This window comes from Phyllobates terribilis, unplaced genomic scaffold (genome assembly GCF_046119375.1).
Source record: "Phyllobates terribilis strain yellow unplaced genomic scaffold, ASM4611937v1 Scaffold_13__5_contigs__length_258822181, whole genome shotgun sequence".
Lineage (NCBI taxonomy): Eukaryota > Metazoa > Chordata > Amphibia > Anura > Dendrobatidae > Phyllobates > Phyllobates terribilis.
In genome coordinates, this window is record NW_027362773.1 from 104,747,377 (window position 1) to 104,774,344 (window position 26,968).

General features: G+C 43.0%; 1 protein-coding gene across 7 annotated transcripts in view; it reads right to left on the reverse strand.

The window, feature by feature from the left end:
- The window catches only part of SIPA1 (signal-induced proliferation-associated 1), a 120,611-nt gene that overhangs the window by 12,404 nt on the left and 81,239 nt on the right, over nucleotides 1-26,968 (reverse strand). For all 7 annotated transcript variants that reach the window (XM_073658364.1, XM_073658365.1, XM_073658362.1 and 4 more), the window contains 5 exons: nucleotides 16,889-17,163; nucleotides 16,633-16,800; nucleotides 15,147-15,213; nucleotides 13,759-13,870; nucleotides 3,517-3,615 (listed from right to left, as the gene is read on the reverse strand). In XM_073658364.1, coding sequence (XP_073514465.1) covers nucleotides 3,517-3,615; nucleotides 13,759-13,870; nucleotides 15,147-15,213; nucleotides 16,633-16,800; nucleotides 16,889-17,163 — 721 coding nt within the window. The remainder of the gene's footprint in view (nucleotides 1-3,516; nucleotides 3,616-13,758; nucleotides 13,871-15,146; nucleotides 15,214-16,632; nucleotides 16,801-16,888; nucleotides 17,164-26,968) is intronic.

The window sequence follows — 26,968 nt, forward strand, 5'->3', positions numbered from 1 at the left end:
AAGACGCTTCAGTAAAAAAAAAGTTTCCTGAAGTATCTTCTGCTTGGAAAAACTCAACTGGTTCGCCTGAGTTTAATAGACATCGTTGGCACATGACCATTCTCAAGTTTGAAAGTTATCCTTTATCCTTGGTTTAGAAAATAACTTCCCAATTGCTGGGGGTCTGACTTCTGAGACCTAGGGGCGGACAGGGGCCAAAAAGATAAGCGGGCCTTTTTCCACCTCCAAAGCAGGTGGAATTGATGATGATGAGCTATTGGACTGCAAAGGGCCACCATATTGGTCTTGCACAGGGGCCCTCTTCTGTCTGTGTCCACAAGTGCTGGGACTCCTACCATTCCCTAAAATTGGGGCTCTCGAGAGCCCAATGTAAATGGCGTGGAGGTCGATCATGTGCACTGCCACTACATTCATTCTTATGAGAGTGCTGAAGAACAGATTAGCGCAGCGCTCGGCTATCTCCAGCGGCTCCACTAAGAGTTAATTTAAAAGCAGTGCACACGGCTCTATTCATGCGGGGCTCTTCAGAGCACTCGTTTTCATGGTGATCCCAGCGGTCGGACCTCCAGTGATCGATAATTATTTCCTATGCCATAGATAGAGGTTAACTTACAAACTTGAGACAACCCCTTTAAGTAACTACAAATCTGATCTGTTAGTGCATTAAATATTGTCTATTTGTTTTGATGATTTTATTTAATGTAAAGAATAAAAAAAAAGTATTTACACCCCATCGTTAAGTTGACCCCTATATTGCATATTTTTCACATCATAAAAATGTTTTATTTTTCTGCAAATCAGCAGATTTAACATAATCATAAAGGTAAAGATATAACAGGCTTTTACTATGCAATTTAATAATAGAACCTTGGTTTCCACACTGCAACAACATGAAACCCAAAGCTCATCCACATGTGGTGATCAATGGCTGCACAAATTTGCGGGTAATGCATCAGTTTTACCCGCAAAATTATGCCATTGCCACAGCACAGAAACCCAGCCTAAAATAACACCGTAATCACCTATGTGAAAAAGAAGCAAATAATTGTACAGGACCTATCAGTTACTTTAAAGGTGACAGTTGATCAAATTTTAAGAATTTTCTCAAATACATGTCATTAGCAAGCAGAGGACATAACTGCTTGTAAAGGGTTACTCTAATAGAGAAGGAAACAGCAGCTTATCAAAGGTTCATCTGAGTCTTTCACTACAGGCTCTCTAGCAAAATAAACCCACTCACCCACACCAAACTGTAACAAGATTTTTTGTTGTTGCAGCTTTTAGCCTCCTCCCTCTGCTGCTTCATAACACACATGAATACATCTTATATCTCTTCTTATATAACTTCATCCAGTTTGAAGAAAGATAACAGTACAGATTTTTCCTGTACTTCCATACTACACACTCCCAGTCTCTCTTTCACCTAACTCAGAAGCACGAAGTCTCACACAACTGTCAAATAGTAAGACAGTGGAGAGCCACCTTCAGTGTCTCTTTCCTAAAGGACCAAAGCTTTAATTTCTAATTATATATATTTGAGAAACGTTTTGTACTTTGGTATCTCTTCATTTCATAATTTATTCCAGGAGATGATATGTCCTCTTTAATTGCGATACAACTTATAATTTGTTTTGTGCATCACTTTTTTTGGCTGAATTGTTTTGATTAATGTTAAAAACGTATTGTGTCAATAGGGGCCATGCGGAGGGAGTAAATACTTTTTCACAGCAGTGTATATGAAAAATTGTGTATAAAAATATGTAAAAGTGTGTAAACGCTATTCTTTTTAAAATAAAAATACCTCTAGTCTACTGTTTAATTCATATGGTGGAATTCACATATTGAAAGCAAAATTACAAGGGTAGCAAGCAAAGCAGATGTTATGGAACCCAGCAGCCGGAGGGCCCACCTCCACTGTTAAAGGAGGTGAGGGGTAGGCAGATACAGTCATGGCCGAAAATGTTGTCACCCTTGAAATTGTTTCAGAAAATGAAGTATTTCTCTCAGAAAATTATTGCAATTATACATATTTTGTTATACACATGTTTATTTCCTTTGTGTGTATTGAAACAACACAAAAAATAGAGAACAAAAGGCAAATTTTACATAATCTTATATAAACACCAAAAATGGGCTAGACAAAATTGTTGGCACTCTCAACTTAATATTTGGTTGCACACCCCATGGAATAAATAACTGCAATCAATCTCCTCCTATAACCATTCACAAGCTTCTTACACCTCTCAGGAGGAATTTGGGCCACCCTTCTTTTGCAAACTGCTCCAGGTCTCTCATACTTGAAGGCGCCTTCTACCAACAGCAATTTTAAGATCGCTCTACAGGTGTTCAATGGGATGTAGATCCGCACTCATTTCTGCCACTTCAGAACTCTCCAGCACTTTGTTTTCATCCATTTCTGGGTGCTTCTTGAAGTATGTTTGGGGTCCATGTCCTGCTGGAAAACCCATGACCTAAGACGCAAACCCAGCCTTCTGACACTGGCAGTGGGGTCCTCCTGGGTCTCCTGCCATAGCGTTTAATTTCATTCAAATGTTGACAGCTACCCTGAGCCTGCAGGACAGCTTGAATTTCTTTGGAACATGATTGGGGCTACTTATCCAGCATTCGGACTATCCTGCGTTGCAACCTTTCATCAATTTTTCTCTGCCGTCCACGTCCAGGGTGATTAGCTATAGTGCCATGGGTTGTAAACTTCTTGATTATGTTGCACACCTTGGACAAAGGAACATCAAGATCTCTGGGTATGCATTTCTAACCTTGAGAGTGTTGATATTTTTCAACAATTTTGGTTGTCAAGTCCTCAGACAGTTCTCTTCTCCTCTTTATGTTCTCCATGCTTAGTGTGGCACACACAGACACACAATGCAAAGATTGAGTCAACTTCTCCCCTTTTTATCTGGTTTCAGGAGTGATTTTCATATCACCCACACCTGTTACTTGCCACAGGTGAGTTTGAACGAGCATCACATGCTTGAAACAAAGTTGTTCACCAACAATTCTGGAAAGGTGACAACAATTTTGTCAGGCACATTTTGGGGGTTCTGTGTGAAATTATGTCCAATTTGCCTTTTTTCCTCCATTTTTTGTGTTGTTCCAATACACACAAAGGAAATAAACATGTGTGTAACAAAACGTGTGGAATTGCATCATTTTCTGAGAGAAATACTTCATTTTCTGGAATAATTTCAAGGGTGCCAACACTTTCGGCCATGATTGTATATAAGTGTTAATGCAACTTGCACATAAAAATCAGAAAGGTAGAAGTGAAGCAAAAAAGCGAAAGACTGGAGAAGCAATGAATACTGTAACACAAAGCACTTGGAAGTCAAGGAAGCGAGCAAATAATGAAGATAATAATTATTTTATGGTGCAGTAGAGCCCAATTCCATTTTTTCCATGGGGCCCCATAATTTAATTTCTGCAAAAACACTGGCTCTATCTGAAATCTTTCTTTTCTTTGTTTTCCCTTTGTTTTCATTTAAAATGGCAGCTTACCCTCTTTAGACATGGCTTCCAGTATGCTGTTACAGGCCAGGGTAAGGTCAGAGATACTTTGCCATTCATCTTCAAGTGACTGCGGAGGTGGTGAGATTGCTGCGGGAACAAAATAAGCGAGAAACTAAAGGAATCAACGCTGATAACGCCGTTTTATGAGTGTGTCTTCTATCCCTATACCACTTGTCGAAAACAGAAGAAAATTTTATCGGAGAAAAGGTAATACAAGCATTTAGGACCTATTAGTTTTTATTATGGAAATCTGGGCACACGGAACCTTAAAAGAACTAATTAATCAATCTACATTTTGTCGAATTTCCGTTTTTATTGATTTTTTTCCCTGGTGCCCCCAACCACCATATATCTGATCTCAACTCAAGACTTTGCCATATATTTCAATCGCAAGATAGACAACATTAGAGAAAACTACAACCCTCAGGCTCAGCCTTTGTAACCCCTCTACATAACAACTCATTGCGGTTTCCCATAACTAGCTTCACTATTATTTCTGATACAAGGCTCTACACTGTCTCTAAACAACACCTGACCACTTGTGCACCTAATCCAAACCCTACCCACCCTTAACTTTACCAATGTGTTCATGCCAGCCCTAACCCATCTGTCTAACCTACCACTGTCTTCTTCCCATCCTTATTTAACCATGTGACACTCCCAACCAATAGCTAAAGGTTTAGTCTCAAATTGTGCATTCAGCAGCACACTGCTGCACAGCCTTTCACTTCATTATTACTGGGGGATGGACACTCTACTTTGAGTGACAGTTCTGGTTCAGTAGCTTCGTCCTACTGTTGAACTTATGCTACTGTGAGACATTAACGGCCTTACAGTGTTTGTTCTGATGCCTACACTGTTATCAGTATATTTGTGACGCGCCCCCTGGGCCGTGTGCAAGGGATACCCGGAGCCGGATCTCGATGGGGGTAGTAGTCCTAGCGGCGGTGACCCGGTCCGTGCCCAGGGTGTCAAACTAAGTGGCAGTCTATGGCAGTAGATGTTAACTTGGATGTCGACTACGCCACCCGTTGAGTGCGGCTTTGCAGCCGCCGCTGCAGAACAGTCCGCTGAGGCCGGTGGTATGGGTGCAGCGATGATAGTATAACCCCCAACGGGAGGGGTATGGCCTCAGGGCAGCAGGTGAAGATGATGGGGGTTGTGACGGTGCAGTAAGAAGAGTCAGAGTCAGGAGATGCAGTTTCAGGGGTTTTACTCACAAGTGTTCTCTCAGTCACTCTGGCCTTGAGTGACCACCCGAGCCGTGCTGCGTCCACCAGGTCCTGGACTCGGCTAACCCCCAGGCAGTTCTGGAGCGTGGTCCTGAGCTCCCTTCTCCCTCTCTGTCTCTGGCCATTCCCACCAGGGATCCACCTTTGGCCGGCTCCCTCGGGTCTCTTAGTGGTCAAACCTCCTCTGGGTTCCCTGACCCTATGCTTGGTGTGCCTTTCTGGTGGATTTGGTGAGGGTCGTGGCAAATCTTGACCACGACCTCCGGTTCCTGGCTGAGGATAAGTGGCCTCCACCAGTTCGGGTTCCGGTACCCGTGTCCGCCAACCCTTCACCCTTTTTGGTCTGATTCTGGGTTCTTAGGGTTCCCTCTGGTCTTCCACTCTGGGCCTTTCTTTCTCCTCTCTCCTCTGCAGGCTTGGCTCTGGAGCTGGGCCCAACTGGAGCCACAGCTCCCAGTCAGCCCTCCTGGCTGAGCTCCCCTGCTCAAAAGACCCTGTCCTAAGATGGTGCCCACCATATATACTCCCTCTATGTGTGAGCCCAGGTGACTAGCACCCAATGAGCTCCTAGCTTTACCCAGACTACTCCCCCTATCTGCCCCTACACTACTGGGATGTTCCACCCCCCTCCCACTCCAGCCAGGGACAGACGCTGTCGTACCTGCACATATACTTGGTGGGAGTACCGTAGTTCTGTCCCCCGGAAATGGGATGTATGTAGTGCATGCAGCCTACTGAGCTCAGTTCCACACTCCATCCTTACCCGGGAGTGGAATACCACACCTCTGGCTTGAGGTGTAATACCCCTGTAGCAGCCGAATCCTCAGGGTGCTACATTTGCATATAGAGATTACAGGGCCATTGAACAAGCACATGGATCAGGAAAGTGAGAGGAGTGATTAGGAGAATTGCTCTGAAATCAGTAATAGATAGGAGATTATGACTTTTTAATTTTGCAGGACTGATAACAGTACAGGAGCTGACAGGGAGGTGAGTAGATAACTTCTGTAGAAATTAATAAGCTGGAAAGAGGTGGCCAGGATTAATGGAATTAAAGGGAATCTGTCAGCAGGTTTTGCTACCCTATCTGAGAACAGCATGATATAATGGAAAAGTCCCTGATTCTAGCAATGTACCACTTACTGGGCAGCTTGCTGCAATTTTGGTAACTACTGTCTTCCTCCCTCAATTAGCAAAGTTGTAATTATTCTATTTTATGGTCACTCTTTCTGTCAGTTATTTCTGTCTCTACAACCAGATCTCTTTTTCGATATGGAATATAAAATGCTATCTTTACTATAATAAAATTAATTCCAGAAAAGTAAATGTATCCAGTAAAAGGATCCTCTGCTATAATCACTTTTATTAGAAAATGTAAAAAATACATGGGAGCCAACATCAGTTAAAAAGCACAAACACGTTTCAGACTGTCCTTAATCATTGTACAAAAATGTAAAAATACACGGTAGCCATTGCCAATTATAAAGCACTAACGCGTTTCAGACTAAGTTATTACTCATTGTCCAAAAATGTAAACATACACCGTAGCCATCACCAATTATAAAGCACAAACGCCTTTCAGACTGAGTCTTTAATCATTGTACAAAAAAGTAAAAATACACAGTAGCCATCACCAGTTATAAAGCACAAACGCTTTTCAGACTCGGTTCTTAAAGACGTTGTCCACTACTTTTACATTGATGACCTATCATCAGGATAGGTCATCAATGTCTGATCAGCCGGGGTCCGTCACCCGGCACCCCCACTGATCAGCTGTTATCGGTGTCAGTGGCAGCGGCCGCAGGCCGGAAGTACTCACTTGCCGAGCTACTCCGTCTACTTGCATTGGCCGCTGCAGGATTCTGCAAATCTGCTTCATATTGATCTGAATAGGAGGCAGATGTGCAGTACCAAGCCTCGGCCACTACAAGTAGACGGAGCAGCACGACAAGTGAGTACTTTCGGTCAATGGCCGCTGCCGCCGACACTGATAACAGCTGATCGGCGGGGGTGCCAATCAGACATTGATGACCTATCCTAAGAATAGGTCATTAATATAAAAGTAGTGGACATGGACAACCTCCTTAATCATTGTACAAAAATATAAAAATACACGGTACCCATCACCAGTTAAAGCAAAAACATATCTCAGACTGAGTCTTCAATCATTTTACAAAAATGGAAAAATACACAGTAGCCATCACCAGTTATAAAGCACAAACGCGTTTCAGACTGAGTCCTTAATCTTTGTACCATGAATGATTAAGGACTCAGTCTGAAAATCGTTTGTGCTTTTTAACTGGTGATGGCAAATAAAAGTGATTTTAGCAGAAGATCCCTTTACTGGGTACTTACCGTTCTACAATTTACCTTAGGACTCATGGCTCAGTGGATTTTCCGGGCAACGGTCCTCTGGTTGGGTAAGCTGACATTTTTCCTTTTTTTAATTAATTCCAGGTACACGAAAGGGCAAAATTTATGATCTTTCTTTCAGGGTAGGAAACTGCATCATAAGTATTTCTTGATACAGTCCCAAAATAAAATAGTTTGCTCAGCCAAAAGTTATCTATCCATCGAAATACAGTAGAAGTATTCACGGCCAAATTCAGGGAACACAAAAGCAGCATTGAAGCCTCTCTTTTTTCTGTAGATAAGAATGTTGCCATCACATCAGGCTATGCATAGCTTCCCTAATAATATTATACTGTTCCATTGGATATGGTTGAATCTCATTCGGACACGGTTTCTGAGATGAAGGGCCCGACTCATTATTACATTTGCATCTTATCATTGTCTAGTTCTTGGTGTTTTTCTTCTGTTTTTGATTTGCATCAAATTCTTCTTTTACTTTGCGCCTTTTTTTAAGTCGATGTTACAGGTGATCACCTAGGATTTTTTTTATGTTTGTCATTATGGTTGTGATTTTTCTTTTCCAGATATTTGCGCCTGATTCATCAATTGCGAGTTGCTGTTTTTTTTTAAATTGCACAAAAATACTGTAGTCGCCGCCTGGAGGGATTTTATGTACGCCTGAAATTTTTGCAAAAACTCTTGTGACATTTTAAAGTTTCCTACTACTTTTTATTCTAAAAAAAAGTTAAAAAAAAAGGTAAAAATTTTCTATTTTGTGCAAAATTCATCAACCCGCACTGGTGCAAAAAATGACAATTAATACCGCAAGACTAAGTAAAATAAAAGTGACTTAAAAAAAAAAGCCAATGGCAAATCAATCCCGAAGTGTTTCAAAATATATATTTTTTAAAGTTAGATAAGACTTTAAAGGGAACCGGGCAGGTCCCGTGACTGTCCCCAACAGCTGTTTGGGTGCAGATTTTTTTTAATCTGATCATATCTTTTAAGTAACTTAATATTATTATTATAGCGCCATTTATTCCATGGCGATTTACATGTAAAAAAGGTTGTATACACACATGAACAATTATAATAATCTTGAACAAAACGTGACGGCAACTGGTACAGAAGGAGCGAGGACCCTGCCCGCGAGGGCTCACAGTCTACAAGGGATGGGTGAGGATACAGTAGGTGAGGGCAGAGCTGGTCATGCAGCGGTATGGTGGAGCGAAGGTTACTGCAGGTGGGTCTTCAGGTTCCCTTTGAAGGTTTCCACGGTAGGCAAGAGCCTGATATGTTGGGGTAGAAAGTTCCAGAGAAGGGGGGATGCACGGGAGAAATCTTGTATACGATTGTGGGAAGAAGAGATAAGAGGGGAGTAGAGAAGGAGATCTTGTGAGGATCGGAGGTTGCGTGTAGGTTTGTACCGGGAGACTAGGTCACAGATATATGGAGGAGACAGGTTGTGGATGGCTTTGTATGCCATGGTTAGGGTTTTTTGAACTGGAGTCTCTGGACAATGGGGAGCCAGTGAAAGGATTGACAGAGGGGAGAGGCCAGGGAATAGAGGGGAGACAGGTGGATCATTTGGGCAGCAGAGTTTAGGATAGATTGGAGTGGTACAAGAGTGTTGGAAGGGAGGCCACAGAGCAGGAGGTTGTAGTAGTCGAGACGGGAGATGATGAGGACATGCACTAGTGTTTTTGCAGATTCGTGGTTGAGGAATGTGCTGATCCGGGAGATATTTTTGAGTTGGAATCGGCAGGACGTGGTTTGAAGGAGAGAACAGAGTCCAGGGTTCCCCCCAAGGCAGCGAGCTTATGGGACTGGGTAGAGTGAACAGCCATTGACATTGATAGATAGGTCAGGTGGGGGGATGAATGAAATGGTGGAAAGATGATGAATCCTGTTTTGTCCATGTTAAGTTTTAGAAATCTAGCAGAAAAGAAGGATGAAATAGCGGACAGACATTGCGGGATTTTGCTTACTAGGAAGGAGATGACGGGTCCAGAGAGGTAGATCTGTGTGTCATCAGCATAGAGGTGATACTGAAAGCAGTGAGACTCAATGAGCTGTCCCAAGCCAAAGGTGTAGATGGAGAAGAGGAGGGGTCCTAGGACTGAACCTTGGGGGCCACCGACAGATAAGGGGCTTGATGAGGAGGTGGTGTGTGAGTGGGAGACACTGAATGTCCGGTCTGTTAGGTATGAGGAGATCCAAGATAGGGCCAAGTCTGTGATGCCGAGAGATGAGAAAGTCTGTAGTAAGAGGGAATGGTCTACTGTGTCATAGGCAGATGACAGGTCTAGGAGGAGGACAGAGTAGTGTCACTTGGATTTGGCAGTTAGTAGGTTGTTGGTGAGTCAGGGCAGTTTCAGTAGAATGGTGCGGTCGGAAACAAGATTGGAGGCGGTCAAAGAGAGAGCAGGATGAGAAGTGGGAGGACAGTTCAAAGTGGACATGTTGTTCCAGTAGTTTTGAGGCGTAGGAGATAAGTGATATGGGGCGATAGCTAGTCAGAGAGGATGGGTCAAGGGATGGCTTTTTGAGGATGGGTGTGATCTAGGCATGTTTGAAGCATGAGGGGAAGACACCAGTTGTTAGTGACAGGCTGAAAAGGTGGGTTAGGGTTGGGATGAAGATAGTGGTAAGGTTGGGGATGAGGTGGGATGGGATTGGGTCAAGTTCACAGGTGGTGAGATGTGATTTGGAGAGTAGAGAGGAAAGTTGATCTTCCGTAATGGTGGAGAAGCTGGATTTGGAGGAGGAGGATTGAGTAGGTGTGAGGAGGGGCTGGGGGGACTTCACGCAAATACTTTTTCTTATGGTCTCAATCTTCTGCTTGAAGAATGAGGCAAAGTCTTCGGCTGAGATGAGAGGACAGGGAGGAGGCGCTGGGGGGCGGAGGAGAGAATTGAAGGTGTAACAGTTGCTTGGGGATGTGAGACAGGGAGGATATGAGAGATGAGAAGTATGTTTGTTTTGCTGCAGTGAGTGTGGACTTGAAGGTAGTGAGGGACTGTTTGAATGCGTCGAAGTGCTCATTGGAGTGGGACCTTTTCCATCTAGGCTCAGCAACCCTGGAGGCCCGTCACAGTTACAGGGTTGCCTGTTGATTGTGCGAGCTTTGGTATGTGTGAGGGGGGTAACCAAATTGAGAGCTGCAGTTGTTGTGGTGTTATATAATGCGGCAACAACATCTGTGTGATGTAAGGAACTGATGTCTGTAAGAGGGAGGAGGGATTCAGAGAGTGAGTTTAGGTCAAGGGGTTTGAAGTTTCTGTGTTGGAAGTTTCTGCAAGGGTATGTTAGTTTGTGGAGTGGGGATTGTTGCCCTGGAGAGGAGAGGGTGGAGAATGTAAGTAGGTTATGGTCAAAAAGAGGGAGGGGGGAGATAGAGAGGTTAGACAGGGAACAGAGGCGGGTGAAGATGAGGTCCAGAGTGTGGTCATCTTTGTGAGTGGCTGTGGAAGACCATTGAGTAAGGCCCAAGGAGGAGGTGAGGGATAGAAGCTTAGAGGCAGCTGAGAGAGAAGTGTCAATGGAGATATTGAAGTCCCCCATGATGATAGTGGGGATGTCAGCGGAAAGGAAATGAAGTAGCCAGGTGGTGAAATGGTCTAGGAAGGCGGTGGCTGATCCTGGGGGGCGGTAAATGGCAGCCAGTTGGAGGGGCAGTAGATGCGCACACAGTGAACTTCAAAAGAGGGGAGAGTAACTGAGGGTGGCAGTGGGATTTGGGTGATGGAGCAGTTATCTGGCAGGAGAAAGCCAACTTCTCCACCATGCTTGCCAATGGGGCGGGGGATGTGGGAAAGGTGGAATCCACCATATGAAAGTGCAGCTAGAGAGGCTATGTCAGAGGGGGTGAGTCAGGTTTTGGTGATGCCGAAAAAGGAAAGTTTGTTAGTTATGAAAAGATCATGGATGTAGGAAAGTTTTTTGCAGACGGAGCGAGCATTCCACAGAGCTTCTGTTAGTGGGACTGGGGAAGTGAGGGCTGGGCGGATGTGTATGAGGTTAGAAGGGTTGTGAGAGTTTGTGATAGATCATGCATAGAAGGTGGAAGTGACTGTTGAGATGTGGTGAGGAGGGCCAGGATTTGGGGAGATATCGCCGGCAGTAAGGAGGAGCAGAGAAAGTGTTAGTAGGTGGGAGCAGGAGAGAGCATGAGGTGGCTGTCTGTGCTTGGAGACACAGGATTGAGTGTTTAGGAATAGTTCTGAGGAGGAGGAGAGATGAATGGGGAGGATGGAGAGAGAGATGAAGAGTTCATTACTAGGTATAGGGATTAGGCGTGGTTGTAAGTGATGCGCGCCCCTGGGCCGTGGGGTACTCGGTAGCCAGGCCGGTCGATGCTGGGGATGTCACAGTGGCAGTGACCCGATCTGTGACCCAGGGCGGTCAATAAAAGGGGAATGAAGTTAAAGGGAATAAAGCTATTAGAGGTTAATGTTCGTGACGACACCTGTGGTATGCGTCTATATGGGGCCGCTCTTGCGGTGCAGATCCTCTGGAGCTGATGGTGATGCAGCAGAGTTGGTACAGCTCTCCACAGGCAGAGCTAAGCCCCAGGGCAGGAAATAATGATGTTATGAGGTAGATGTTGCTAGTGCTGTGTAGTGCAGGGCTGGTGATGGCGCAGCAATAATTCTAGGACACAGTGGGGTGCAGTCTTCAAGGTTTTACTCACAGTTGTTCAAGACTCCAGGTTACCAGCACCAGTGTGTAACCTCCCACGTCATCCTGCGTTCACCAAGGAAGGGGTTCAGCAATCTCCCAGATGTTTCAGGAGTACATAACGGGACCCCATTCTGTGTGCCTTCCTCGGTCGTCTTCCTGCACTGGCTCTCACCCTCCTGCCCTGCGCCTCGCAACCAGTGTCCCAAGCCGGTAACCTCGGATTTTGGCGGGCAACGTGCAGTCCCCTGAATCCTAAGCGGCTACCTTTTTAGCGATTTAGTTGCGGTTGTGAGCAGCTGCACCCTGAAAGTACAGTAGCCTCCGGTTTCTAGCTGAGCCTTGTAGTTCTCCACTAGTTAGGGGCCGGTACCCTTTGCGGCCTGATCCCTCCACGTTCCTGTAGATTTGGGTGCACGGGTAGCTTCCGCACTCGCCATGCCCCTGGGATCCCCTCACTTCTGGAGCCTTCCCTCTGCTCCCGTCCTCTTCCACCTGTCCTCCTGGGCCTCTCAATCTAGGCCCTCTCATCTCTCTCCTCTGAGCAGAGTTCCTACAGAGCTCCTGCTCCCACTCCTTCTCTTCTCTGACTGGACTCTCTGATTGGACTCACTCTCCCAAGATGGTTCCCCTTTTTATACCCGGGAATCTTGTTAAATAATATTCAAAAATCAGTGACAAAGTTGAAGTTACGCAGGGGATGGATCTTTCAGCAAGACAATGATCCAAAACACCGCTCCAAATCTACTCAGGCATTCATGCAGAGGAACAAGTACAATGTTCTGGAATGGCCATCCCAGTCCCCAGACCTGAATATCATTGAACATCTGTGGGATCATTTGAAGAGGGCTGTCCATGCTCGGCGACCATCAAACTTAACTGAACTGGAATTGTTTTGTAAAGAGGAATGGTCAAAAATACCTTCATCCAGGATCCAGGAAATCATTAAAAGCTACAGGAAGCGACTAGAGGCTGTTATTTTTGCAAAAGGAGGATCTACTAAATATTAATGTCACTTTTCTGGTGAGGTGCCTATACTTATGCACCTGTCAAATTTCGTTTGAATGCAGATTGCACATTTTCTGTTAGTACAATAAACCTCATTTCAAGGCAGAAACATTACTGTGTCCAACAATTATTACATATATCAAACTCAAATAGCTGTTGCAAAAACACCAATTTTTATAAAACATTAAGCTTAAGATTAATAGGCGTGCCCAAACTTTTTCATATAACTGTATATAACCCTACTGTGAAAGCTCTGTTCACACTTGGTACGTTTCCCTTATGCTCAGTTTCTTAGACGGTCAGAAAAGCGTAGATGGTCAGAAACCCGACTCTCCCATTATAAGTCACTTATTCAGTCACTTTTTTTTCTTTCTTGTAGTATTTAATGACGTTTTTTGCTCGAAATTCTCCAAAGTGTCTCACGCGGAGCAAAATCAAAAACGTTCATTATTTTTGTCTTTATCCAATTTCGCAACTTGTTAGGGCAAAAAGTCAAAAATGTTGTAAAATTTGCCTCAAAATATCTGCTTTACATAAAATCAACCTGGGGTAGGGGAGGGGGAAACTGGAGAACATTTACACAAAAATTCAGTTGATGAACGAGCCGAAAAACATCTGAAAACCTCGAACTCTGTCCACAACAGGGAACGTAAAAAAAGAAACAGATATATAGAAAATAGACTTTTAAAAAGACGTACATTACCATAGGAGGGTGCAAACGAAAAATGCAATAATGCACAATAAATTATGACCCTAATTAAAATCCAGGGTTTATACTAATGTGAGCAAAAATTTTTATTCCTGTATATTATAAGTTTGTATGTATTTCAGATAAAAAGAAAAACTAATGGAATCCAAATGACTAAATGATAAAATCTAGCATGTAATAGTAAGATTCTTGGCTGATATAAATATACACAAAAAATGATAAAGACTGTGTAATGTGAATTGCACTTACTGTTTTTGGCACGTTCCTGAGCAGAGGGTGCAGGAGACAAGGTCTCTTCCTGGGCAACGACATCGGAATCAGTCATTTCTGCCTGAGGCTCCTCAAAAGTGTCATCCATCATCTAAGAAATACAAATCGCTGCTCTGCTTAGTACAATGACATTGGGGGTTTATGCAACCAATTCTGCATTGTCCTCAGTGTAAAAATGAACATCACACAATGGATTATTTCCAGCCCTGTAGTCATTATTTTACAAACCAAGTCTGCGGCGTAAAAGGATTATCCAGTGACGGCCATCTTTACAACAAATGTTAGATCGGTGAGGATCCAGCTCGTTTGCGGCCCTACCTTTCAGCTGTTTTTTTGTGTAGTGAAAAAACTCATCGTGGTAACTTAAAGTAAATCTGTCAGCTACATAATCTAAAGAGAGCAGTAGATAGGGGCTGAAACACAGATTTCAGTAATGTGTCACTTATCAGACTGTGTGCTGTTGTTTACTTACAATAAAGGTTTTATCACCGGGATATTATCACAGCCCAGACTAGCAGCCTTGTGCCAAGTGGTCCAACCACGCCCCCTCCTCTGATAAGTATCTGTCAATAGACCGTGTACATAGAGAGCCTTGTGTGGGCGGGGGCAGTATTCTGAGCTCTGCAAGATGATACATCTAAGAACTCTGTGTCACAACTGCTGCACCCAGTAAACTAAGTGATACATCGTTGGAATCGGGGTCTCTTTTCCCACATTATACTGCTCTCAGATGAGGTAGCAAAAGCCTGGTGACAGATTCCCTTTAACCTTAGTAATAGCTGGGTTTGATATTGCAGCTTTCTTCCAGTCACTTAGAGGGATTGCATCATCTTCTTCTGCAGGAGCGCACTGCTCCCCTGACTCTTGGCTTTCTACTGTTTGGTAGGAAGTTTGCTCCTGCTTAATTGACAGCTTCAATTTGACAGCTCGGACCCAAACTCTGTGTTCTCCGATGCTGCTATATGAGGAACAGAGTGGAACTGAAGCTTGTCAGGATCAGGAGCTAACAGTGCGTTCCAGAGATCCTGTCCATGTTCAGAGAAGCGCTTACAAGCTCTATCGGAAAGAGATGATGGCCAGTAACCAATGCAAATAGTAGTAAACAATAGAGTAAAAAATTCCTCTATTCTTGAGAACAGAGAGGATTTTTTTATAACAAATAAATTGCAAAGTTGCTTGTTTTTACAAGCCCTTTGCCATTTTTACTTTTTATGATGATGCGAATAACCCTTTAAGAGTCGGACCACCACAAATCTAATACTAGTAGCCTTTCCTACAAGCATCTCATCAATTTTAAAAAATAATCCCTTAAAGAAAATATTTTTTTTAAATTAGACCAGTCAATTCTAGCAAGAAATGGATCTCACCACTTCATCTCTTGATGGATCTGGTTGAGGAATAATATCAGGTGGAGCCAAATCCGCTTTGTTGAACCTTAAAAAAAAATTAATAATTAAATTCACTCACTTTATAAAAACAATCTATATTTTGATCAATATACCTCAGCATGATGTTAGTACAGAGACACTGAACCAGAGAGGGCTGCCATGGGCTGTTAGGATCCTATGGCAGATCTGATTACTTTATAATAACATGATATTTCAGTCATTTCCTTACTGTACCAATTTAAAAATTGTCAAATCAGTAGAGTTTCTTTACACTTTAAAGTCTTATTTATGTCATTTCTGTTTTTGCACAGAAGAAAAAAACATCCGTGCTGTGCTGGACCCAATTTTCATCCATTTTTAGACAGTGTGTCAATTTTTACCGTCAGTGTTTTATTTGTTTTTCTCGTATGCAAAAAAAAACCCAAACATTTCCAACATATTTTTTTCACTATAGGCAATGTGAAGAAGATAAACTGCAGCACTCACCCACATAAAAATATCAATAGACTTTCACCAAATTTTCAAGAGTGCAGCGTGGTAGCCAGTAGAATACTAAAAGGTACAGACAACAGTTGTTTCGCTCCCAACAAGCGCTTCTTCCTGGTCCCAAAGCGCGAAACGGCTGTTGTCTGTACCTTTTAGTATTCTACTGGCTACCACGCTGCACTCTTGAAAATTTGGAAGAAAGTCTATCGATATTTATATTCGGTTGAGTGCCGGTTTATTTTCTCTGCATTGCCTATATTGCTGGACTATCTATATACTTTCTGAGAACCACTTGATTTCAAAGGGACAACTGTTTTTGTTATGTGCCGGTATATCTCTTCAATCCTGACAATTTTTTTTTCAATGACCTATTTATTGTTGGGTTTGAGCTTCAGATTTGATCAAAATTGGTACTTCAATTTTACGTTCAATACAGCAGAAGGCACGCAATTAGACTGGGGAAAAGTCGGGGTTTGGAGGTCACTTACATGCAATTTTTTTTTACAGGAATTAAGACAGATCCCCTAGTAAAGTGATTTGCTAACTTTTATAACTTTCCATGATGGAAAAATACTTTTTTTTTTCTTTTTTTTAAGTCCGCCGAGTCTTTAAGTTTTGGTGGGACTGGTTGACCTTCGGATGTTTGTGGAGGCCTCTCTCAAAGAAAAGGATCTGGCAGTCTGAATTTTTGACGCCTGATTCTTTTCTTTTCAGGGGAGATAAGCCACTGCCAGAGGTGCGTGGCAGCAGTTTTCTCCTTTCTACCCATGGAGACACATGAACGCTTGGCCGGGCTGAGCTCTCGGATATGGGGGAGTCTGGAGAGATAGCTGTCTGTCGAAGGAACGTTTGGCAATCTGTTAACTCATGTGTTCGACCAGCTTAAAAACTTGAACTTGCCTTTACAAAGTTCTTATTAGTACGTTGTAGCATTATCAATGAGTGAATTTTATTTCTTTTATTCATCATATTGTGCTACCTGAACTCCGTCCTCTCCTCCTGAACAGATAAGGTCCGCAGGATGGTCTTAGTCTCTGGAGCAGTTTCTGCTTTTCTTGCAATCACGTCCTCCTTCTCTACGTCCCCTTCTGAGCGTCTCATAATTCTCTGTTCTTGTAATGACTTTACATATAGCTCGGAGAAGCTCCTAAGGACCATGTAAAGCAAAGGTTAAGACTCACACGACACTTGTAAACACGACTTGGCTCCTCCGTCTATTCTTGTACTCTTCTTACCTGCGGGGCTTCCCGGCTTCGTCAGGAGGCAGAGTGGTTACTGTCACTTTTTTTGCACGAATGAAAAGGCTGCGGACGTCGTCAGGGGTCAATGAACAGAAAGGTTGACCACAAATGGCGACAAGTCTGGCTCCAGGACACAATCCTACAGTCTCTGCCATGCTGAATCTTTCCACATCTATCACAAAGCCACCAGAATCGGCATTAAATCCGAGCTGCCCGAGACCGTTCCTCAGTAGAGGGATCTCACGTGTCTCACAGCCACCGGAAACGACCTACAGAGAAAATGGGGATAAAAACAGTGCATAAAATAATTTATGAGATAGGGTTGTTGTTTTTTTTGTCATGTGATTCTGTCCATTACTTTTTTTTTAAACTTTTTTTCTTTTCACATTCTGACCCTATAATTTGATATTGTAAAGATCCCCCAAATAAGATCAAATGCAAAAAAATATATATATATTTTGAACATTGGAAAAAAAAGGTAAAATAATATTAAGAATTGGAAGGAGATTATAGATTTTATTTATGATCCCAGATCTTATGAAAAACTGATTTAAATCCCTGAAAGACCAGGACTCAAAAGGTCTTACAGGATTATCCCCATTATCGTAGATGGACATTGTCAGATTGGGCTTATAAAAAGAAGCACTTTTGTAATTTACTGCTTATTAAAATTTGCAGCCGTTCTTAAGATATCAACACTTTTCTTTGTTTACAGTGGTCGGTTTCCAAGGCAACGAGTTGTAAGCAAAAGGAAAGAAAAATGTTAATATCTCAAGAACGGCTACAAATTTTAATAAGCGGTAAATTGCAAAACTGTTTGTTTTGATAAGCAATGTCCAACAATACTAGAGTTGGTGTGAATGGATTCACAGGGTCCAGTTTATCGGCCACACTGTGATCTGTGGTCATGTGATCACACATGTGACTTTGCGCCAGGTCGGCTGGTCAAAAGAGCATCGGAAGCCATTAGGTAGAAGAATATTCTCACGGCTCCCATCTAGTGGCCACTGGCATTATTGCATCTTCTACATTTCAACTGTCGGAACTATTTTTTTTCTTTTTTTCTCGTCACGGTATATAAGGCCTTGTTTTATGCAGAAGAAATTGTATTATTTTTAGCACTGTTTGGGCGTTCATATAAATAACTATGAAGTTTGTAGAATTTTCTATTTTGACAACAATATAGAAAACAGAGTTTTGATTTTTTACATTGTTGTCTTTTGTGTTTTATAGTTTTTATGTCTCACACAAAAATTTTTGTTGTTGATTTTAACTCATCAGGTTATTATGGTCGTGTGGATACCTAGTAAGTGTAGTACTTTTATGTTTATGTAACTTTTATTTTCATGTTCACTAAATAATTGCTTTCTTTTATACTTATTGGGGAGACATTGTAAGTTTCTTATATATTTTTGTTACAGTGTTTCTTTTGATTTTATACATATTTGTTGCATAATATGGCACCGAGAAGTCACAAAAGACCATAATTGTTTATTATTGTTCAGTTTTTCATTATACCTGGGACCGGCCCCAGTTATAGGAAAAACAGTCCACTATTAAGATAGTAATTTGGGTTGTCCACCTCGAGGGATAATTTTGTTTATTATTTAAACACATGTATTTAGGCGTAAAAATCATTTTTGTAATTTGCTGTGATTAAAAATGTTGCATCATTTTGCTTTTCCAGGGTCTTTGCTTCCCTGCACATTCAACTTTGATGTGGTCATATATCAGCTAAGAGGAGCTCAGAAAAAGACAGATAAAAGAGTCAGAAACTATCCCACTGAACTGTCAGAATGAGCTCACTGATAGATTATCAGTTAACCCACTCTGCAGCTAGAAATAGACAGTGCAACACAGAGGCTGTAGAAGGCAAACGGTGCAACATTTTTTACAAAACCTAATTACAAAAATGATTTGTGGCCAAAAACAAATGCATTTAAGTAATAAAAACAATTAAACCCCCCACCCCCCTTAACTACTTTACTACTTCCGGACTGCACATAGACGATAAACATCCAGACAATCTGCTTTTTAACTCTGCAGTGACTACAAAGTAGAGCAGTTGAACACGATCGTGCAGTTGTGGGAGCGAGAGCTGGCTGTCAGACATTGCTGAACTGACCAATGAGAAGGCAACGATAGTTTGATACTGTGCCTTCCTTCTCTGTCGCTGTATAGACAGGGCTGAACAAGTGCTGTGTACACAGCATAAGGAAGCACTGGCAGTGCTTCCTCCTCCGGACCCAGTGGTAATGTGATTGCTGGGTGTAGGGAGAGGGCATTGCAGCCAGGAATCTAAATTTCCCCTGTAACTGGGTCTAATATACCAGTTACAGTTACAGGTGAAATCAGATTATAAAAAAAAATTATTTAAATGTTAAAATGACCTCCAAAATGTCACTGCCAATACAAATCATTAATAGCCCCGCACCGTAAAAAAAGTGTCCGATATTTTTTTTTTTTTCAATTTAAAGCAAAACTAATTTTAGAATGTATTTCCCACCGATGTTGACTGATATTGGCAAAAAAATAATAAGAGAGTATGAAAATAACATAAAAATTAGGTTGCATGTATGATGAAAAAAAGATGACAAAATTATTTGAATGTCTGAATGAGAAAAAAATTGACAGTTGTTTAAACAGCAACGTACGAAAGAAAAAAAAAAGTGGTCAGATATGGGGGTAAATGGCCCGGTATTGAATTGGTTAAACTCAATAATAGCACAGTATAAAGTAAGCTCTTTAGCTCCCTCTAGTAGTGGCTGTAGTCAGCAAACATATATTTTAATTTATATCAATGTAGGTGATTGTTGATTAAAACAACATGTATGTAAGTACATGGATAAGAATGAAGTGATTAACCAGAGTCAGCATGGGTTTGTAACTAACAAGTCATGTCAGATTAACTTAATTTCCTTCTATGACAGAATCACTGACTGGGTGGATCAGGGAAATGCTGTAGATATAGTATATCTTGACTTCAGCAAAGCATTTGACAAAGTATCTCACACCATCCTTATTGAAAAAATGACCAAGTATGCAATGGACCAGGCAACTGTTAGGTGGATTCATAACTGGCTTAGTGATCGGACTCAAAGGGTGGTTGTAAATGGCTTCACATCCAGCTGGATGAATGTCTCAAGTGGGGTACCACAGGGCTCCGTCCTGGGACCTGTATTGTTCAACATCTTTATCAATGATTTAGATGAAGGAATTGAGGGTAAACTGATTAAATTTGCTGATGACACAAAGCTAGGAGGGATAGCTAATACTAGAGAAGAGAGAGAGAGGATTCAAAAAGACCTAAATAAACTGGAGCAGTGGGCAGCAACCAACAGAATGGTTTTTAACAGGGAAAAATGCAAAGTACTACATCTGGGCAATAAAAAATGAAAAAAGCATATACAGAATGGGAGGAATAGAGCTAAGCAACAGTACATGTGAAAAAGACTTAGGTATACTAATAGATCATAGACTGAACATGAGTCAACAGTGTGATGCAGCAGCAAAAAAGGCAAATACAATTCTGGGATGTATTAACAGAAGCATACAGTCTAGATCACGTGAAGTCATTATCGGTCTTTACTCCTCTTTGGTCAGACCTCATCTGGAATAATGTGTACAGTTTTGGGCACCACATTTTAAAAAAGACATAGACAAACTGGAGCAAGTTCAGAGAAGAGCGACCAGAATGGTGACTGGTCTGCAAACCATGTCCTATGAGGAACGGTTGCAGGATTTGGGAATGTTTAGCTTGCAAAAAAGAAGACTGAGAGGAGACTTAATAGCTGTCTACAAATATGTCAAGGGCTGTCACATTGTAGAAGGATCATCTTTATTCTCATTTGCACAAGGAAAGACTAGAAGCAATGGGATGAAACTAAATGGGAGGAGACACAGATTAGATATTAGAAAAAACTTTTTGACAGTTAGGGTGATTAATGAGTGGAACAGGCGGCCACGAGAGGTGGTGAGTTCCCCTTCAATGGACGTCTTCAAACAGAGGCTGGACAGACATCTGTCTGAGATGATCTAGTGAATCCTGCTTTGAGCAGGGGGTTGGACCAGATGACCCAGGAGGTCCCTTCCAACTCTACCATTCTATGATTCTAAAACAAAAAAAAGCATTAAAAAATATTTTAGGAATCTAATCAGTACAGAAGTTTGATTCACAGAACTGTATATAAAGGGGTTCTCTAGTACTTTATGATTGACGGCTTATACTTAGGATGGGTCATCAATACCAGATCAGTGGGGAGGCTATACACCGCTTAGTTGCACAGCTCCATCAACTGCATAGTGGTTGCGGTCAGGTACTGCAAGCCCGTCTTTACTGAAATTAATAGGGTGGGGGGATCTGCAGTACCCCACTGTGGCCACTATGCAGTTGGTGGCGATGTGCTTTTCCGCTCCGCAATAAAGTACATCCGGCCGGCATCGGGAACAACTTATTGACACTGGTGCTGGGTATCGCATCCCTACCTATCTGATATTGATGACCTATCCTAAGGATAGGCCATCATTATAAAAGCATTGGACAACCCCTTTAAGTTGTGTTTTGATACTGACCAATCCCCTCCTTGCGAGTGCATGTAATCTATGACTGGCTGGGTCACTATATGGCGTTTGTATTGTGATTGGTCATATAATCAAGGCTGCAGATTAATCTTGTATTCGACGCACGGAAATCCCGGACATTGCGGTTGTGTCCCGCTTGGAATAATAAACATAGTTTGCTGTCGCCTGCATCCTGAATCCTTTCGTGTCCTTGGTGCCATCAATTCTTGCAGATATGACTACACTATGACCTTATAAATGCTGTCCCTGCAAGAAAGTCTATTAACGAAGAGGAAGCCATGTTTTGCATTCTGACACATGTCTGATATAACCGACGGAATAACTGCTTGCGCTACAGCAGAATGTCAGGATTGATTACCGCTGCACTTTTTACAACTGATTTGATTTAACAATACGTCCCTTTAACAATGACTATCCTGCATTATAATAAGCTCGCTTCCTGAAATGTATTTCCTGTTTTTTATCATACAAATTTCCTGATTTCTACGTTTGTAAAGGAGTTGTTTCCTAGAAATAAAAAATAGCTGATCCTTTCCCATAATGATAATGCAGAAGTGTGGAAATGCAATGGAGATGCCGTGGAGAGGAATTCAGTTTGCTGTAATCTGAATCAAAGTAACAAAGAAATAGGCAATTTAATCCTGAAATTGTAACTGAATATTATACTAATTTTGCATTTGAAATAGAATTTTTTTTTCCATTTGAGTTGTCCACCCTTCAGGATTTTTCATTTTATCTGATAAGCATGTATTTGGTGCTAAAAATCATTTTTACAATTGGGATTCATTAATAAATTGTCACCATTTGGCTAAAAAGAGGCTATTCACACTGATATCCACCCTGTTTAGCAGATCTAATACTGGAATTACCAGGGGTGCTGAGGTAAGAAGAGGCTGCTCACACTGCTGTCCATCCTGTCTATCTGATCCAATACTTAAGATACCAGGAGTGCAGAAGTAAGAAGATGCTGCTCACACTGCTGTCCATCCTGTTTATCTGATCTAATTCTGGAGATACCAGTGGTGCTGAGGTAAGAAGAGGCTGCTCACACTGCTTTCCACCCTGTCTATCTGATCTAATAATGGAGATATGTGGAGTGCTGAGGTAAGAAGAGGAGGCTCACACTGATGTCCACCCTGTCTATCGGATCTAATACCAGAGATATGAGAGGTGCTGAGATAAGAAGAGGTCGTTCACACTGCTGCCCACCCTGTATTTCTGATCTAATACTGGAGATACCAGAGGTGCTGAGATGAGAAGAGGTTGCTCAAACTGTTGTCCACCATGTCTATCTGATCTAATACTGGAGATATCAGGGGTGCTGAGGTAAGAAGAGGCTGCTCACACTGCTGTCCATCCTGTTTATCTGATTGAATACTGGAGATACCAGGGGTGATGAGGTAAGAAGAAGCTGCTTATACTGCTCTCCACCCTATCTAACTCATCTAATACCGGAGATACCAGGGGTGCTGAGATAAGAAGAGGCTGCTCACACTGCTGTACATCCTGTCTATCTGATTGAATACTGGAGATACCAGGGGTTCTGAGGTAAGAAGAAGCTGCTTATACTGCTCTCCACCCTATCTATCTCATCTAATACTGGAGATACCAGGGGTGCTGAGGTAGGAAGAGACTGCTCACACTGCGGTCAAACCAGTCTATTTGATCTAATACTGGAGATACCTTGGGTGTCGAAGTAAGAAGAGGCTGCTCACACTGCTGTCCACTCTGTCTATCTGATCTAATACTGGAGATACCTGGGGTGTTGAGGTAAGAAGAGGTTTCTCACACTATATAAAATCAAGTTATACAATTTTATAATATACTTTGTGTAAAGATCTGAGGTTGTGGGTTGTAGGTAATCACCTAGGCAGGTTAACGATGCAACAATATTTTATTGAGCACAGCCATGGTAATAAAGCAATTCCAGGTAAATGGCCAAAATACAGTTCTCCCAGTCCTGAAGTTCCAAATCTGGGTTCAGTAGTTCCACTGGCTTTGTATCAGGCCATACTCACTGTCTCCCAACTTTTGGTTGGCCCACAGATTTCGTATCTCCAGCCAGTAGAGTCTATAGCCACAGTCCATGCTCCTCTAGACGGCAGATAAAACGATGAAAGCACAGATATCCAGTAGCAGCAGTCCTTTTAAGAAAGTTTAAATCCAAACGACATAATCCATAATGGTAACATGTTTATCCATCCATCCTTCCAAGTCCACGGCCTCCATCCTCTTCCTTCAATCCTTCCACACAACTCTGACTAAAACATGTCTGTCCTTTCTTTCACTGGGATCAGTCCCCTCCCAGGTCAGAAGTGATCACCCTACCCCTCAAGCATTTACTGTTAGCTAAAAAGCAATGAAGAATTTTCTAGAAGCCTTCATCTGAGACTGCCTGTAAGACCCCCTGTGGTGACGGCTCCACTGTGTCTCAATCTACACACACAAAATGAGATTACTGGCTGTTGAAACAATGGACTCCTGAGATAAAGATGAGATTAGTGGAATGCTGGACATTTTACAGTGAATCTTACATACTGACAAGTAAGCAGAACTATATAAAACATAACAAGTAAATCACTAATAATGCACAATAATAATATTGACAAAAATGGTGGTCCGTTGCTGGAAAAGTATCATAGTCTTTAGAAAGTGGGCAGCTCCTCACGTACCTCCCCCACTTTTTCAGCACGGACACGAATGTAAGAGGTCTCGCCTTTATGAGAACGAAACTTTGTATCATCCAGGTTCCTCAAAGCATATTCCATGTCGTCCTTGCGAATATACTCCACAGTCCCCATTCCACCCTGGTATATGTCAGTGTAATAGACATCTCCCGCTTCTCTCATATGGTCTTTCAGATCCTGCCAACTTCCCGATGGGGGAAGCCCAGAGACAAGGACTCTGTATTTAGTTCGCTGGATCAGGGGTCTGTCCTTTCCACGGGGTCCTCCATACCCCCCCCCCTGATCCCCGGTTTGTCCTGGGAAACTCCCCACGTGCCCAATGAGAACCAAACTTGTATCCATTGCGACCAACCCCAGAGTGCTGACACCCAGTTAGGGGGATGGTCACTTGGCGGCCTGGTAAAGGGAACTCTGGGGGGACAGTATCTGGGCTGACCAGGGTGACGGTAGATCCAGTGTCCCAAAGTCCCTGGGCCTCCTCCCTGATGTAATTTACCTCCCCCAAATTACATTCCTTCATTGTGACAGTCATTGCATTTTGTGTATCACTCACCGCTGACATGTTGATATTGCTCCTTTCCCTATTGGCTGATGCAGTGTGAACCGGTCCTTGACTTCCGGTTACGACACTGGCCCAGTGGCACACCAATCCTGCTCCCAGATTGTTTCCCAGCAACACCTCTACTTGTAGGTGCCGCACTACTCCTACATCCACCATTCCATGACTGTGACCCCAGTCTAAATGTAGTCGGGCCCTCCGAATGTTCAAAGATTCTCCCTCGGCTACATTGACTAACATACGGCTGCTGGGGACAATACATTAGTCCAGTACTAAATGGTCTTTTATCAATGTGACTGAGGCTCCGGAGTCACAGAGCCCCACAGCCTCCACACCCTCTACCCAGACCGGCTGCAGATGCTGGTTAATAGACTCTGAGGTGTCCCTTCTAGTTTGGGACACTTCTCCTTGTACAACATATGCTTCTTCTTCTTCTCTGGGTGGGGTAGTGGGTCCTCTTTCCCTCAGCATTCCAGCCCCATTGCAGCACAGTGTTCACAGGTTGGGGACGCGGATGATGTGGACTAGAACGTTCCCGGCATTCACTGGCAAAGTGTCCCATGCATCCACAGTTATGGCAGATAAGCCTTCCTCACCCCAACATGGACCGTACTTGGGGGCTTAGGCAACCTCCCCCTCTTTGTGAAGTCCGAACTCCCTGCCGTTCCTCCTCTAGCCAGTCCATGGGTTTCAATGGCCTCCCTGTAAGCTCCTGTTCCTGACTCACTGGGGCTGTACTTCCACGTTGCCCTGGTCGATTAGCAGACCAATCATCAGCCAATCTTGCAGCCTCATCCAGGCTGAGTGGTTTTCTATCTGCCACCCATTCTTTTAAATTACCTGGGAGCTTTGACATAAATTGTTCCAGCATGATTATATCCATTACATGTTCTGCTTCCTGAGCCCTCAGTCCTTCTATCCACTGAGTGCATGCCGTATGTAGTGTGTTGGCAAACTCCCGATGTGTGTGTGCAGCGGGCATGTCAGTCTCCCGAAACTTCCTCCGGTAGGTTTCCGGCGTGACCGCATACCTCTCTAGTAATGCGCTGCGAATGGTATAGTAACATCTCTGATCCCCAGAAGACAAGTTATTAAAAGCTTCTCTTGCTTTTCCGGTCAGGCCAACACTCAAAAATCTGGGCCAGTCACTGACTGATACCTCATGCAGCATACAGAGGTTCTCAAATAACTGGAGATGTTCATCAATATCCGAGGTGTCCTCATTGAACTGTGGTATATCCCGATACCTTAAAGATGTGGACCCCTCTCTCCTGTTATCCACTGTCCTTTGCAATGGGGCGGGTTGCTACATGCACACCCAGATATTTGCTTAACACTGCCGCCCGCTCTATCTCCGTAGCCCGATCTCCTAGCGCGTCCAGCATCCGCCTCAACTCAGTCGGTTGATCCTCCACCATCTGGATGACAGCCCTGGGCTGTTGTCCCTCATCCACATCTGAACTGACCTCCTCATGTGGTTGTTCCTGGTCCCAATCGTCCAAGCTTTGCATTAGGGTCGCCCGATTGTCTTCCGGCAACCACTCTAGCTCTCTCAGAGCAAAGGGCTCTCAGCTCCTCCTTCTTGAGCCTCTTGTAGATGGAGTCTGCCATTTCTTCTGCCAAGTAACCTCTCAGTAACTTTCCCTGGTATGCTGTCCAGAGATAGGCGATCCCACTTGCTGCCACCACTTGTAAAGATCTGAGGTTGTGGGTTGTAGGTAATCACCTAGGCAGGTTAACAATGCAACAATATTTTATTGAGCACAGCCATGGGAATAAAGCAATTCCAGGTAAATGGCCAAAATACAGTTCTCTCAGTCCTCAAGTTCCCAATCTGGGTTCAGTAGTTCCACTGGCTTTGTATCAGGCCATACTCACTGTCTCCCAACTTTTGGTTGGCCCACAGATTTCGTATCTCCAGCCAGTATAGTCAGTAGCCACAGTCCATGATCCTCTAGACGGCAGATAAAACGATGAAAGCTCAGGTATCCAGTAGCAGCAGTCCTTTTAAGAAAGTTTAAATCCAAACGACATAATCCATAATGGTAACATGTTTATCCATCCATCCTTCCAAGTCCACGGTCTCCATCCTCTTCCTTCAATCCTTCCACACAACTCTGACTAAAACATGTCTCTCCTTTCTTCCACTGGGATCAGTCCCCTCCCAGGTCAGAAGTGATCACCCTCCACCTTAAGCATTTACTGTTAGCTAAAAAGCAATGAAGATTTTTCTAGAAGCCTTCATCT